General features: G+C 45.1%; 1 protein-coding gene across 3 annotated transcripts in view; it reads right to left on the reverse strand.

The window, feature by feature from the left end:
* Positions 1 to 13,828, reverse strand: part of NAPEPLD (N-acyl phosphatidylethanolamine phospholipase D) — a 63,339-nt gene extending 49,511 nt beyond the window's left edge. For 2 of the 3 annotated variants that reach the window (XM_034964687.3, XM_034964688.3), the window contains exon 1: positions 4 to 13,828. In XM_034964687.3, coding sequence (XP_034820578.1) covers positions 4 to 206 — 203 coding nt within the window. In that variant the 5' untranslated portion in view covers positions 207 to 13,828. The remainder of the gene's footprint in view (positions 1 to 3) is intronic. The other variant, XM_034964686.3, reaches the window with a different exon arrangement.
* Positions 13,829 to 14,574: the final 746 nt, after the last annotated feature.

Genomic DNA, 14,574 nt, shown 5'->3' on the forward strand with positions numbered 1-14,574 from the left:
CACCTGGCGCTTGGGGCGGCCGGGAGCGCGCGCCGCCTCAGTTCCGCGGCTTCCGGCCACAGAGTCCCCGCGCAAAGCGCCGCCGCGTAGCGGGAGGGGCGACCGCGGCAGGCGCTCGGGTTCTTCCTAACCCGAGCCCGCCGCGCTGGCTCCGCCGAGGACGCCAGCAGCTGCAGGCAGCGCTTCAGCGCTCGCCGCCTCGCCATCGTTGGGGCGAGTCGTCGCCGGGTCACTCCCTTATTATGACCTTCGAATCTGACAGCAGGGCCAGCAGCGGCCTCCTTCAGGCTGCCTCTCCAGCGCTTACCAAGATGGCCGCCCCTGTGGGCCGGGGCGCCGAAGCCATCTTGGTAAAGGAAGCGCCTGGGAGCATGCGGCCTGCCCCGGCCCGCCTCGCGACTCAAACACTCTGCGGGGACCCTCCTAAGATCAAATTGGTTCCCCCCGCTGTCCTAAGCCAGTGGCTTACTTTCAGATCGCATGAATGCATTCCTGGACACCAGCCACAGTTGCTAAAACTAAATGGGATCCTGCAGCCCCATTGACGGACTGTCATAGCCAACTCAATCACAGTCGAGAAGCATTTGAATACTTACAGCCTATGGCGCTAGGATCCTGGTAAAGAAGAAACTAAACTCTAATTTGAAATGTTGTACAGTAGGTATTGAATATTAATGGGAGCACGGCATTGTTCACTGTGTGATCGTTTACTTTTAAAATGATATCACAGCCCCCTGGTACACACGGTTCTCATCTAAATTTGCATCTTTTTTAACGCTAGGATAACTATGAAAGAGCATACAATTGTGATTCTGAGTTTCTTACTGGATTTGCTTTTTAAACTGCAGAATGAAATTAGTTGTTTCAAGAAGTAAAGTACAGGCAGGTCCAAGTAAAATTCAACAACGGGTTGTTGGGCAAAAAGATTATAAAAGTCCTGGGGTGTGCCAGGGTCAAAAAAAAAAAAAGCTTGTCCCTGGGGTTATCTTGGCAAAAAAGAAACCACCACCACAGGTTCTAAATGCAGATAAGACTGGCAGAAAAATGCAGACCAAACTATTCTGCATTTTGAAAGTGAATGTGCCTGTGTGACATTGGAGGAATGTAAAGAACTGTATGTCAAGTGTGGACTTTATCTCCTCAGGCTAGCTTAGAGTGGCTGCTGAACTTAAGGGTGATTAAGAGCTGCTTGCGCCTGGGTGGAGCTGAAACTGCCCAAGGTGAATAATACCTTTGTGCAACAGAAGGAAAAAAAAAGTAACAGCATACATACAAACCCAAAGGGTAAGTTGAAGTTACTACTCAAAAGTTCTTCATAGTGTTCTTGACTAAGCAACGGAGAAGTAATCCCGGCACTTTGGGAGGGCAAGGCAGGAGAATCCTTCGAGCCCAGGAGTTGGAGACCAACTTGGGCAACATAGCGAGACTTCATCTCTACAAATAATAATTAAAAAAAAAAAAAGTAGCCAGCCTTGATGGCCCGCCCTTGTGGTCCCAGCTACTCCAGAGGCTGAGGTGGGAGGATCGATTGAGCCTGGGAGATCAAGGCCACAGTGAGCTGTGATCACGCCACTACACTCCAGCCTGGGAACAGAGAAGACCCCATTTCCCCAAAAAAAAAAAAAAAAAAAAAGCTGGGAGCGGTGGCTCACGCCTGTAATCCTAGCACTTTGGGAGGCCAAGGCAGGAGGATCACCTGAGGTCAGGAGTTCGAGACCAGCCTGGCCAACATGGCAAAACCCTGTCTCAAGTAAAAATACAAAAACTAGCTAGGCATAGTGGAGCGCACCTGTAATCCCAGCTACTAGGGAGGCTGAGGCAGTAGAACTGCCTGAACCCCAGAGATGGAGGTTGCAGTGAGCAAAGATGGCACCACTGCACTCCAGCCTGGTAGACAGAGCAAGACTCTGTCTCAAAAAAAAAAAAAAAGATGCCCTTTGTTCCCCTCACTCCCACTCTTTTTTTAAGTCCTTATCCTTTATTGGTTAAGGCTGAGGGAAGCAGACAGACCAGTTGGACATAGTAGATGGGTGTGTGAGGTCAAAGTGCTACCTGAAAGCCAGCCAACCCACACTCCCCTGAGATGAATGCTAATGCCCTTCAAACTGTGGGCATTGGTTTCACACACAGCCTCTTCCAGGGATAAAAGAAGGGGTTCTTGTAAAGCCTCTTCTTTTCTTTTTTTTTGAGACGTAGTCTCGTTCTGTCACCCAGGCTGAAGTGCAGTGGCCAGATCTCGGCTTGCTGCAACCTCTGCCTCCCAGATTCTCCTGCCTCAGCCTCCTGAGTAGCTGGGACTACAGGTGCCCACCACCACGCCCGGCTAATTTTTGTCTTTTTAGTGGAGATGGGGTTTCACCATGTTGGCCAGGCTGATCTCGAACTCCTGGCCTCAAGTGATTTGCCCGCCTGGGCCTCCCAAAGTGATAGGCGTGAGCCACCGCCACCTGGCAGCTTCTTGTTTTCTTACCTCTACCATGGAGACAAATTCTGGTTTTCTTAGGACAACTAGCTCTGGTCATAAAGATCTCTGGAGTGATCAAGTATGGTGGAGTGGCAGAGTGAGTGTTCCAAAAGGATAAGTAGAACAGGAGTCTTGCCCAGGCCCTATTACAACCTCAGTACCTTGAATGGCCTTCCCGGCCCAACCAGAAGTTGACAAAGAGGCACGAACCTGGTGAAAAGATACATGTATTTGTAATTAGCCAGCTGGACTCAGTTTAGATGACCCCAATTTTGTTGGAAATATGCCAGTTTTGTTGGGTCAGCAACAAACTTGATCCCAATTTTGTTGGCAATATCCAAAGCATTGTAATCAGGAGCCAGTGGAGCTTATGCCTTCTTCCTGCATCAGGCCTAATCAGGGCATGGACTTTGGCCACATCAGTGTCATAGAGCTTCTTCACAGCCTGTTTGATCTGGTGCTTGATGGCTTTAACATCCACAGTGAACACAAGTGTGTTGTTGTCTTCTGTCTTCTTCATGGCAGACTCAGTGGTCAGAGGAAACTCTGTGATAGCATAGTGGTCAAGCTTGTTTCTCCCGGGGACGCTCTTCTTAAGGGAGGAGACCACCCCTCATATTGTCTTATGCCCAGTTTCTGCCTCCAAAGAAAGAAAAAGTAAAAACTAAAAGGCAGAAATGAAATCCACAAGCAGACAGCCAGGCACCACACCCTGGGCCTGGTAGTTAAAGATCGACCCCTGACGTAATTGGTTATGTTATCTACAGATTACAGACATTGTATAGAAAAGCACTGTGAAAATCCCTATCCTGTTTTGTTCCGATCTAATTACGGGTGAATGCAGCCCCCCAGTCAAGTACCCCCTGCTTGCTCAATCGATCACGACCCTCTCACACGCACTCCGTTAGAGTTGTGAGCCCTTAAAAGGGACAGGAATTGCTCACTCGGGGAGCTCGGCTCTTGAAACAGGAGTCTTGCCAATGCCCCTGGCCGGATAAACCCCTTCTTTCTTTAACTCGGTGTCTGAGGAGTTTTGTCTGTGGCTCGTCCTGCTACATTTCTTGGTTCCCTGACTGGGAAGCGAGGTGATTGGTGGATGGTGGAGGCAGCTCCTTAGGCAGCTTAAGCCTGTCCTGTGGAACATCCCTGCGGGGGACTCTGACCAGCCCAAGCAACACGGATCCCGAGAGCGCTCCCGGGTAGGCATTTGCCCCGGTGGGACACCTCACCACAGCAGTGTGTGGCAGGCCCCCGTGGAGAATCAACGCAGTGGCTGAACACCGGGAAGGAATGGGCACTTGGAGTCTGGACATCTAAAACTTGGTAAGACTAATCTTTGAAACTTGCGCATTCCGTTTGAGTGGAAGCGTGGCCTGATCACCCATGGTGTGCCTTTATCGGCACTTTGGTTTTGGTTTTGGTTTTGACTTGGTTTGAATTGCTTGACAGGACTGGTCTTGGGAACTTGCCCACTCCATTTGAGTGGAAGTGTGGCCTGATCACCCACAGCATGCCTTTATCGACACTTTGGTTTTGGTTTTGACTTGGTTTGAATAGCTTGACAGGATTGGTCTTGGGAACTTGCCTATTCCATTTGAGTGGACGCGTCGCCTGATCACCCACGGTTTGCCTGTACCCGCGCTTTGGTTTTTGTTTTTGACTTGACTTGGATTGCTTGATACTTTGGTTTTGGTTTTGACCTGGCTTGGATTTCTGGATACTCTGATTTTGGTTTTGATTTTGTTTGGTGCAAACTGCAAAAGTGTGTGTGTGCCCTTTTTACCTGTTCTTTGTTTTCTGGTGTGCGTGTGGCGTGAGTGTGGTGTTTTGTCTCGAAGAAGCATAGGTCAGGCACAAATAAGCCCACCCTACCAGGAACTATGTTGAAAATTTTCAAAACAAAATGTAAAGGAGACTATGGAGTACTATGACACTAGGAAAAATTAAAACTTTGTGTTAATTAGGCTGGCCAGCGTTAGAGGTAGGTTGGCCATTAGAAGGAAGCCTGGACAAGTCCCTTGTTTCAAAGGTATGGCACAGGGTAACCTGTAAGCCAGGGAACCTAGACCAGTTCCCGTACACAGACACTTGGTTACAGCTGGTTTTAGACCCCCGCCCCCAACACACAGTGGTTGAGAGAACAGCAGCATAAGGGGCTGGCAGAGGCAGGGAAAGAACAGCAGAGAGAGAGAAAGGAAACAGAGAGGAAAAGAGGCAAAGGGAGAGAGGAAGAGACAGACAAAGAGGGATTTAAGGAGAGAGAGAAAGAGAGAGGCAGAGAGAGAGAAGAGACAGAGGCAAAAGGAAAAGTCAAAGAGAGAGATACACAAGTAGTTGAGAAAAAAAAAGTGTACCCTAATCCTTTAAAAGCCAAGGTAAATTTAAAACCTATAATTGATAATTGAAGGTATTCTCCGTAACCCTATAACACTCCAATACCACTTTGTTGTCAGTGTAAACAAGGGCATATCCCAAAAGCACTGAGGCCATCCTATCAAAAATCCTTGACCCAGTAACCCGTGGATGGCCCAAATGCATCCAATCTGTAGCGGCAACTGCTTTGCTAACAAACAAAAAAAAAGGTAAAAAAAAAATAACTTTTAGGGGAAACCTCATTGTGATCACACCTCACCAGTTCAGAAGTATCCTAAGGAAAAAAAAAGGAAAAAAAAGCGGGGGCAGAATTTATATAAAAAAAGTATTATATGGTAAATTCTTGTCCTGAAATAAATTAACTGGTTGTTTAAAGAAAGAAATGTTTGTAATAAGTCAGAAAGTTGAGGCATGTCGAAGAATTGTCTGCGAAAGTCATGAAAAAAAGTTATAAAAAATTTATGCAAAAAATATTGTATAATTTAAAAGTAACTAGGCCTCCTGAATGTAAAACCATTGAAAAAAAAAAAAAGAAAACAGTTTATGTGCAAGGTGTATAAGAAAAGTAAAATATACCTTTGGTAAAAGGATTATAAGGAGGCCTAAGAATGTACATTTTTACCTACATTAAAAAGTTTTAAAAAATTATTGTTTTGAAGGTTTAAGCAAGTTTTAAAACGTTAATTGTAAAGAAAATGCTGTTTGTAAACATATTAGCTAAAGTTAAAGAAGTATCATCCAGTTTTTCTGTGAACTAGACAGTAAATTAAAAGCATAACAGGTTTTTCTTAAAGCACCAACCTGCTCTTTAGCAAAAATTATAGAAGGTTAAAGAGTCTATAAAATCTTACCTAATAGTCAAACATTAAAAAATTAAGTAAATATGTCTACAAGGTTTTATTAAAATTAGGTTTAACATTCATAACACACTAATATAAAGATAAAACTTAGCTTATCTGGTATAAAAATCATGTGAGAAGCATTGTTAAATGTAAAATGGTATTTGGCTTTCTTTGGTTTGAAAACTAATAAAAATAGGTTCTAAAGGAAATTTCTCAGTGAAAAAGCACTGAGGACTATAAAGTCCACTGCCAAGGTCCCCATATTTAAAACAAAAGGTCAATTTCTTAAAAATTATATACTTGGTTTATCTTCCACTTTCCTTTCTCGCAAAAAAAAAAAAAAACTGAAAGTCTTTTAGCACAGGTACCACCCCTAGAATTTCTGGTAAACCAGCACCAGCCTGAAGATCACGTTATCATCAAAGGGTGGAAAGAAGAAAAACTGGAGCCAGCCTAGGAAGGACCCTACCTTGTGCTGCTAACCACCAAGACTGCTGTTCGTACAGCAAAAAAAAAAAAAAAAAAAAAAGGATGGATTCGTCACACCCGAGTCAAGAAAGCGCTACCCCCTCCAGAGTCATAGGCCATAGTCCCAGGGGAAAACCCTACCAAACTAAAGCTAAGAAAAATTTAACTCTTTTCATCTATTCTATTGCTCTTTCTTCTTTCCTCGTTCTATTGCTGACCATCTAGTTATTAACATAACCAAGTAGATTTCGCCTCAAACTATTGCATTTAATGCTTGCCTTGGGAACTGGTCTTGGGAACTTGTCCACTCTGAGTGGAAGCATAGCCTGATCACCCATGGCGTGCCTTTATCGGCACTTTGGTTTTGGTTTTGGTTTTGGTTTTGGTTTTTGACTTGGTTTGAATTGCTTGACAGGACCGGTCTTAGGAACTTGCCCACTCCATTTGAGTGGAAGTGTGGCCTGATCACCCACGGCATGCCTTTATCGGTACTTTGGTTTTGGTTTTGACTTGGTTTGAATAGCTTGACAGGATTGGTCTTGGGAACTTGCCTACTCCATTTGAGTGGAAGCGTGGTCTGTGAGGACTTGCCAAGTCAAAGACAGCTCTCTACTTCAGAAAAGCACTTCTGTCCCTCCTGACTCTCCTCAGACTGGGCATTAGTAAACTAGGACCATTTAATCCAGGGAGATTTCGATAAAGACCCCAGTGCCAACAAGGAGTCTTGCCCCCCGACGTAGAGCTTTCATGCCGTAGTTGGTCCAACGTTCTGTGGACCACTAAAGAGCAAGGATGGACTGCCCCAGCTGGTTTTGTAATTTCCTAAACCCATACATTCATTTTAGTAGAGGATGATAGAAGTTAAAGGCTTAAAACAAACTTTAGCAATTAAGACAGGATACCAAGATGCAAATGCCTGGTTAAAATGGATCAAATATTCCATCTGCACGTTAAACAAAAGCAGTTGTTATGCTTGTGCACATGGCAGGGCCAGAGGCCCAAATTGTCCCCTTTCCACTAAGGTGGTCCTCCAGTTGGCCAGGTGTGGGCTGCATGGTAGCTGTTTTCCAGGATTCTACAGCCTGGAGTAATAAGTTGAGCCAGTGTTTCAAACTTTCTATGATGAACTAAATGCCACTACCAGAAATTACAAGAAAAACAAGAAATTTGTTTTTGCAATTAGCCGAGCATGTAGCCCAGTCTCTCAATGTCACTTCATGTTATGTATGTGGAGGAACTGTAATAGGAGATCAATGTCCATAGGAAGGCCGAGAATTAGTACCTGCAGACCCAGTTCCTGATGAATTCCTGGCTCAAAAGAATCACCCTGATAATTTCTAGGCCCTAAAAGCCTCCATTATTGGACAATATTGCATAGCTAGAGAAGGAAAAGAATTCACTCACCCCGTAGGACGACTTAGTTGTCTGAGACAGAAACTGTGTAATGGTACCACAAAAATAGTCTCTTGGTGGAGTTCACATCACACAGTGAGAAATCCATTTAGTAAATTCCCAAAGTTGCAGACCATGTGGACCCACCTGGAGTCCCACCAGGACTGGATAGCCCCCACTGGATTATACTGCATATATAGACATAGAGCTTATGCCAAATTACCTGACCAGTAGGCAGGTAGTTGTGTTATTGGCACTATTAAACCATGTTTCTTCCTACTGCCCATAAAAACAGGTGAAATTCTAGGCTTCCCTGTCTATGCTTCCCATGAGAAGAGAAGCATAGCTATAGGAAATTGAAAAAATGATAAGTAACCCCCTGAGAGAATCATACAATGTTAGAGGCCTGCTACTTAGGCACCAGACGGCTCGTGAGGATACCAGACTCCCATTTACATGATTAACCGAATCATACACTTAAAATTCATATACTAAGTCCCCATCCCCAAGGGCTTACAGTTTCATTGGACAGGCAGGGTAAGTTAAAAATATATATATATAGCAAAATATGTGATTCAGAGAATAAGTACTAAAAGATTTCCAAAGGGAAGAGATGATGGCCAACATGATTTAGTTTTCAGGGAATAGGCGAAATTTGGTCTAGGCCATGCTGGAAGGCTAGATTTTGTTTTAATAGAAGGGAACATGGCAAAGGAATTATAATCAGGGAGCTATATATTTCTAAAAACCCTTCCTCAGTGCCTGGCACACAGTCGGTGCTAATATGAACACTTTAAGCCTCTTCAGATGAGGAAGGAAGGGAAGAAACAACTAATGTACGTTTTAGGAATAAGTGAATGGATTAAAGAGTGAATGAATGAGGTAACTAATGAGTGGAACATGAAATGCCTAGAGTACCCCAATCTGAAGCCTGGCTTTCAGAGTTCCCCAAATCTAATTGGGCCAGAGCAGGCTTCTCCCCCAAGGGTACTTAGTTCCCCCTACTATGAAGGTGGCTTTAGGAATACTGGGAGGCAAAAATTCTACCTCTGGCCTCCTCTTTGGGCCAGAACTTGCTTTCCTCCAGCTTGCTTCTGTTGACTTTTTTTCAGAGGCCTGAACCTTCCTCTCACCTGCCCCCAGACACAGGAAGATTTGGGACCAATTCAGTTGGACATCGTATGGTCGATCTCCTACCTCCATTATCTAGGGTGGGAACCTGGATGTTTCACACAATGTATCTTCTCACTCCTAAGCTGTTCCCTCTACTCAACCTTGCCTTATGCTTCCTGGGGTCTGCGATCTGTTCCTGATACACTCAGCTCTTCTCTGTAGCTTCCACCCCTTCCCAGAGGACCCTTCTCCTGTGACAGGTTCATTGTCCCACAGCTCCACTCCCTCCCTCCCCAAGCCTTCTTTCTCCCTCCTGGAAAACTCCTCTGAACTCCTTTTTATCTCCGCTCTTTGTCACTAGTGTCTTGTGCAGACTGCCCGTCAGCTCCCCCTTGACCTCACCAGCATTGGCCCAAGTCCTTCCAGCTCCTACCAGTGCTAGGAATGACTTCAACACTGAGCCTGTCAGCCCCTTGACATCCTCATCTCCAGGGACCTGCACTCCCACTTCATGTCATTGACCAACACTTATGGTCTCACCTTGCACCATATCATCACCCCAGTCTGGCTTTGCCTCTGCATTTTAAAATTCAAACATCCAATCCTCTACTGCCTCCAAGTCTGTTTGGTATTCTGTCTTCATCCCAGGGCCTGTCACTGCAACTCCCTCTGCCAGGATCTTTCCTTGCTTGGTCCTTCTGTCTCATTCACGTGACAGAATGTTACTATCCAACTTTGGATCCATACCCATGCTATTTACTGGAGTGCTGGAGAAATCCCACAACTTAGAAGGCAGGAACCCTATGGATTCATAGTTTCCATTAGCAACTGGATCCCACATACTGGCTTCTACATTCTCCTAATTCCAAACTCCCAAGAAGATACAGCAAATGTCCACTAGTCTCTTAAACCTGCTACCCTGTCACCAACTCCCACACCCCTAAACATGGCCTTGCCTCCTACTCAATGGAGAAACTGGGCACCATCAGAAGGAGCTGCCACATACCCTCAGACTCACCAAAGAGTCTGCTTCTTACCCCAGTGTAAGCACTGAACAGGCAGGTGGGCGTATGGGTCTGAGACTGAGGAGAGCTGGCCTGTAGACACAGGTTTGGAAATCTTCAACAAAAAGACAATAATGAGATCGCCCAGGGAATGTGTGTGAGGTAAAAAGAGCCTAGTTTTTGAACTCTAGAGGACATCAATGTTTGTGAACAAGAGATATCTGTAAGGGAGACTGGAAAAGAGCAGCCAGAGAGATCACAAAACCCAGGAGCATGTGGGTCAGAGAAACCAACAGAAGGAAGTGGTCAGCTGACATGATAATGACTGGCGTGTACTGTGAACCAGAAACATGGAGGTCTTTAACCATCTTGGTGAGAGCAGTTCTGTGCAGTATTAGATGAAGATGCCAGACTTCTGTGAACTTGAGTGTGACTGGAAAATCCTTCTGAGGAAAGCACAAAGACTCCTAGAAACCTCTGAGGAAGCAGAGATAGCAGGTATAAGGGACTCTGCCAAGGATGTCTATGCACGAAGGAAGGAGAGAGATCTAGTGGTTGCCTTGGGGAGATGCTGGTTTAGTGGAGAGTTCTAATGAAGATAACAGCCATGTGATTTGGGCATGCTTAAGACTGTAGAAAGGCAGCCAGAAGAATGGAGAGATGACCAAGCAGCTAGTTAGTAGAGGGAGCACCATCCCCTGGAAGAGAGGTTGGCTGTGTCCAGAAGAGGGGCTCCTCCTTGTGATGGGGTGTCTTTTAGTCACCTGAAACCCCAAGCCTGCTTTTCCTTCAGTCTCCTTACTCCAGCAAGTGGCACTACCATTCCCCCTATTCCTTTATCCAGGCAGTCATCCTGCTGATTCTGTCTCATTAATGGTCCTCAAATCAATTCATTGCTTTCCACCCTCAATGCCATGATCCACAGTCGTTTTTCCCATGGTCTTCAGCAGCAGCTCTAACTGGCCTCTTTGCATCTTCTCTTGTTGCCCATCAATCTTCCAGAGAGCTGTTTCCAATATGCAAATCGAATCCTGTCACTCCTTGTTTTGAAAACCATTCAACACTTCCAACTCTGTCGACATGGCTAACTAGGCCTTCAGGATCTATGTCACACACCGTCTTCCTGCCCCTTCTTCTCCAGCCTTGCCTCTCACCATTCCCCAGTGCCCTTCACCATTTCCCAGTGCCCCTCACCATTTCCCAGTGCTCCTCACCATTTCCCAGTGCTCCTCACCATTTCCCAGTGCCTCTCACCATTCCCCAGTGTCCCTCACCATTCCCTAGTGCTCTTCACCATTTCCCAGTGCCTCTCACCATTCCTCAGTGCCCGATGCCCTCTCTTCCCTGGACATGCCCACATATTGTTATCTTGGATGGCCACCCTTCTGTCCTGCCCAGGCCCTGCCAGTTCTCCTGGATGACTCTGGCTCAGTCTTCACATCTCACTTAGAACTCAGATCCTGAAGGAACTCTCTTCTCTTCCTGTAATCTAGACCTTCCCCTGTCATATGTCTTACCACACTGTTTTTGTTTTGTTTTGTTTTGAGACGAAGTCTCGCTCTTGTCCCCCAGATTGGAGTGCGATGGTGCAATCTTGGCTCACTGCAACCTCCGTCTCCCAGGTTCAAGTGGTTCTCTTGCCTCAGCCTTCCGAGTAGCTGCGATTACAGGCGCGCACCAGCACACCCAGCTAATTTTTGTATTTTTAGTAGAGACGGGGTTTCACCATGTTGGTCAGGCTGGTCTTAAACTCCTGACCTCAGGTGATCCACCCACCTCAGCCTCCCAAAGTGCTGGGATTACAGGCGTGAGCCTTACCACACTGTTTTATTTGTCCACTTATTTGTCTGATTTCTTTGTTATACTGTAAGCTTCTTGAGCCTGTTATGGGGTGAGGAAAGTGGAATTGGGCTGAGAGAAGTTGAACTTCAGTCCAATCCAATAGGGAACTCTGGAGCTAGGATGCCCCTTCAAACTCATTGCAAGTTGCAGTAAGGGTCCCAAACCTTTGACGTTCACATCAACCTATTATCAGTGCTGACTGCTTCCAGTGAGCGGGAGTAACCTCGGGAAGGCAGCTCCCTTCAGCCCAGAGCAATTGCCAAAGAGGGACTCAGTTGGGAGCCCTCAGCCACCAACACCCTTGTCATGCTGAGGGGAGGAGGGCTTCAGACCTGAAGGAGGAATCTGGGTGGCCACCACAGCATCTGCTACCAATACCTTTGGTGGCTCAGGGCCACCAGATACAGCATAGGTGCCTATTAAATCTTTGTTGGTTAATGATTGATTATGTGATTAAATGAATTAATTAAATCACAGAAAACAAGTTTAATTACGTTAAATGACTCGAGATTTAGGGCCTTAAAGAAGGGCAAATGTTTTATTTAGAAATAAAAAACTAGTGAAGGTTCTTGAGCAAAACACTAATGGATTTTAAACAGGATTTGAGGAACATTGTGCAAGTAGATATGTTATGAGGGAGTAAATTTGTGACGTGGGCGGTGTGGATGGCTGAGATGACAGCAAGAATGTGGACGGGAAGAAATCCTAGGGGCTGGGAGGCTGCTGCTTTAACAGGAAGGATGAGGTATGGCACGCCTGTAATACAATGTTTAGAGCATGACAGGACAAATATGAGACCAGCTGAAAGGTTAACTCTTTGGAAAATATGTATGATTGTACTTGACCTCATTACTATTAATAGGTTCAAGCAAAGATTCTCCCATTTTGAATATATTAAGTAATAGATTAGATGTAAATTCCTTGAAGGCAATACTGCATCCCCAGTGCCTAGGGCAGTAGCTGCACACACTACATGCATAGTACATTTGTTGAATAAATAAGTGAATCAAATCTTGACTGACAGAACTCTAATACAGATTCCTAATGATTAGGAAACAGATTGGTGTAAGTCTAGACCTTCAAAGTATTCACTGTACATTTCTAAACTATAGTTACTTTAGAGTAATCTTGCAGATATATTTTAAAACTAAGAGATTTAGTTGTTTTACTTACCAATCAGGCATTAATTCAATTCACCCCCTGTCCCCCTAGTGCCATGAATCATGGTTTGTTCTTAGGAAATGAACCTTAAGGAAATAGCTGGAAACATTTCATTGCCTTGGCAAGATGACCTGAAGCACACTCTGCTCAGCAATGCTGGAGTGGGTGAACTCCCTACTTTTACTTTTGCCAGCCAAGAAGCTCCCTGTTGTTACAGTATCCAGTTTGTAGCAGGCAACTGATTAGGGAGGAGTCGCTGGTAAGGAGTCTTTTGCTTTTAAAAGAAAACTAACTGACATGAATTCCAGCACCTGATTTTTGCACCTGGACTATGAACATCGTGTCTGAAGGAGTCAAGGCTGCTCTGGCAAGAGCTGAAGTATAAAGTGCAGTGAAATTGTGCTCTAGCATTGGCGTCTTGCTTGCAGAGCAGTGTACACCATACTAGGTTTCTAGCAGCTTTGGGAGGAATATGCCATGTGTGTTCTGTGCAGTCTCAGGAGGAATCAAAACAAGTGATTCCCAGTTGCCATTGGCCCTGAGTTAATGAGAGAATTGGAGGATAGAAGATAAAAAAAAAAAAAAAAAAAGACCTTAGTCCCATACTTTCTGGCCTACCCAAAATGGCTTCTTTTATGGATGCAATGGACAAAAGAGGAAATGGCATCAGCTAAGCACACAGAGGAAGAAGTGGCATCAGCTAAATGCACAGCCCAAAATTCCATGGTTGGTCCATGGACTTCCACCCATGTTTTGAGGGTTTCCACCTCTGGTTGGGGGTGACTGAGGTTGTGGGGCTGGGTAATGATGTTAATGATATTTTACGGCCAGTGCTTTTCCTCATCCTGAGCCTCTCTCAATACTCAGTTGTTCAATGTGTGGAAATTAGTGAGGGTTAAGTTGGGCCTCTGGATTCCCCCAAAGAGATGCCACAATAATACCCCCCAGTGATTGTTTCAAATGATGTGTATTGCTTTGTGTGAATCAGCATTTAGTCACACTTGGATCTTAAACAGCCTTGAGAGCTAGTTGGAACTGCCCAATCTATGCTTATCATAGCACTGCAGTTCACACGCAGACTTGGTGTTTGTTCTCCTTTCCTCATCTCTCATGAAAAAAAAACACAACTAGGACTGTAAGAACCGACACACAGTTCCTTCAATGTCAGCTTCAAAGTTCTAATCTGCAATATTATTTTCTTCATGAGAATTAGACTTGCATGGAGAATCTGATGTTAGTTACTTTACATAAGGCAGACAACCATGTAATACAAGATTTGGCCCTCCATAGCAATCCAGGACAGCCAGAGAATGCTTGGCTATCTTTGAAGCCCACTCCAGCCAAAGTGGGTAAACAATGAAATGATGGGATGCTAAACTTCCACTGTTCAGTGTGTTAAACGCAAACGTTCAAAAAAATTAATTTGTCTCACTCCAACCTTAAGTATTCTGAGTTTCTTTTCTGCTGTGACTATTTTGGACAAATGCATGTAATCCAGAAACCATGGAACAAATAAGACGATTAAAGGAGAAAGAGTATAGTGAGACCAGGGGACCAAGGACCTTAACAAAGGCAGCCCAGGGAATGAAGACATGATGGAGGGAGAGGAGGAAAGCTAAGGGATGGGCAGCTCATTGGAAGCTGGAGGCAGAGGTGACACTGATGTTTGAAGTCCCTCATGTGGCTGGGTATGATGCCTCAGGGAAACTTCTCTGGAGCCCCAGAACAGGCCACTGCTGAACCCCAAGCCTGCATCATCCCTTCACTGGGATTCCAGGCACAATTTTATTTTAAAGATGGCAATGCTGCTATAAAAAATAAAAGCAAGCAAAATATCTAGGAAGCTTGCTTAAGATGCGCTTTATCAGCTCCTGTCCCTAGAGAATGAGTTTCAGGTGAGGTCTTTGTCTGCATT

This window comes from Pan paniscus, chromosome 6, assembly GCF_029289425.2.
Source record: "Pan paniscus chromosome 6, NHGRI_mPanPan1-v2.0_pri, whole genome shotgun sequence".
In the NCBI taxonomy this organism is placed as follows: Eukaryota; Metazoa; Chordata; class Mammalia; order Primates; family Hominidae; genus Pan; species Pan paniscus.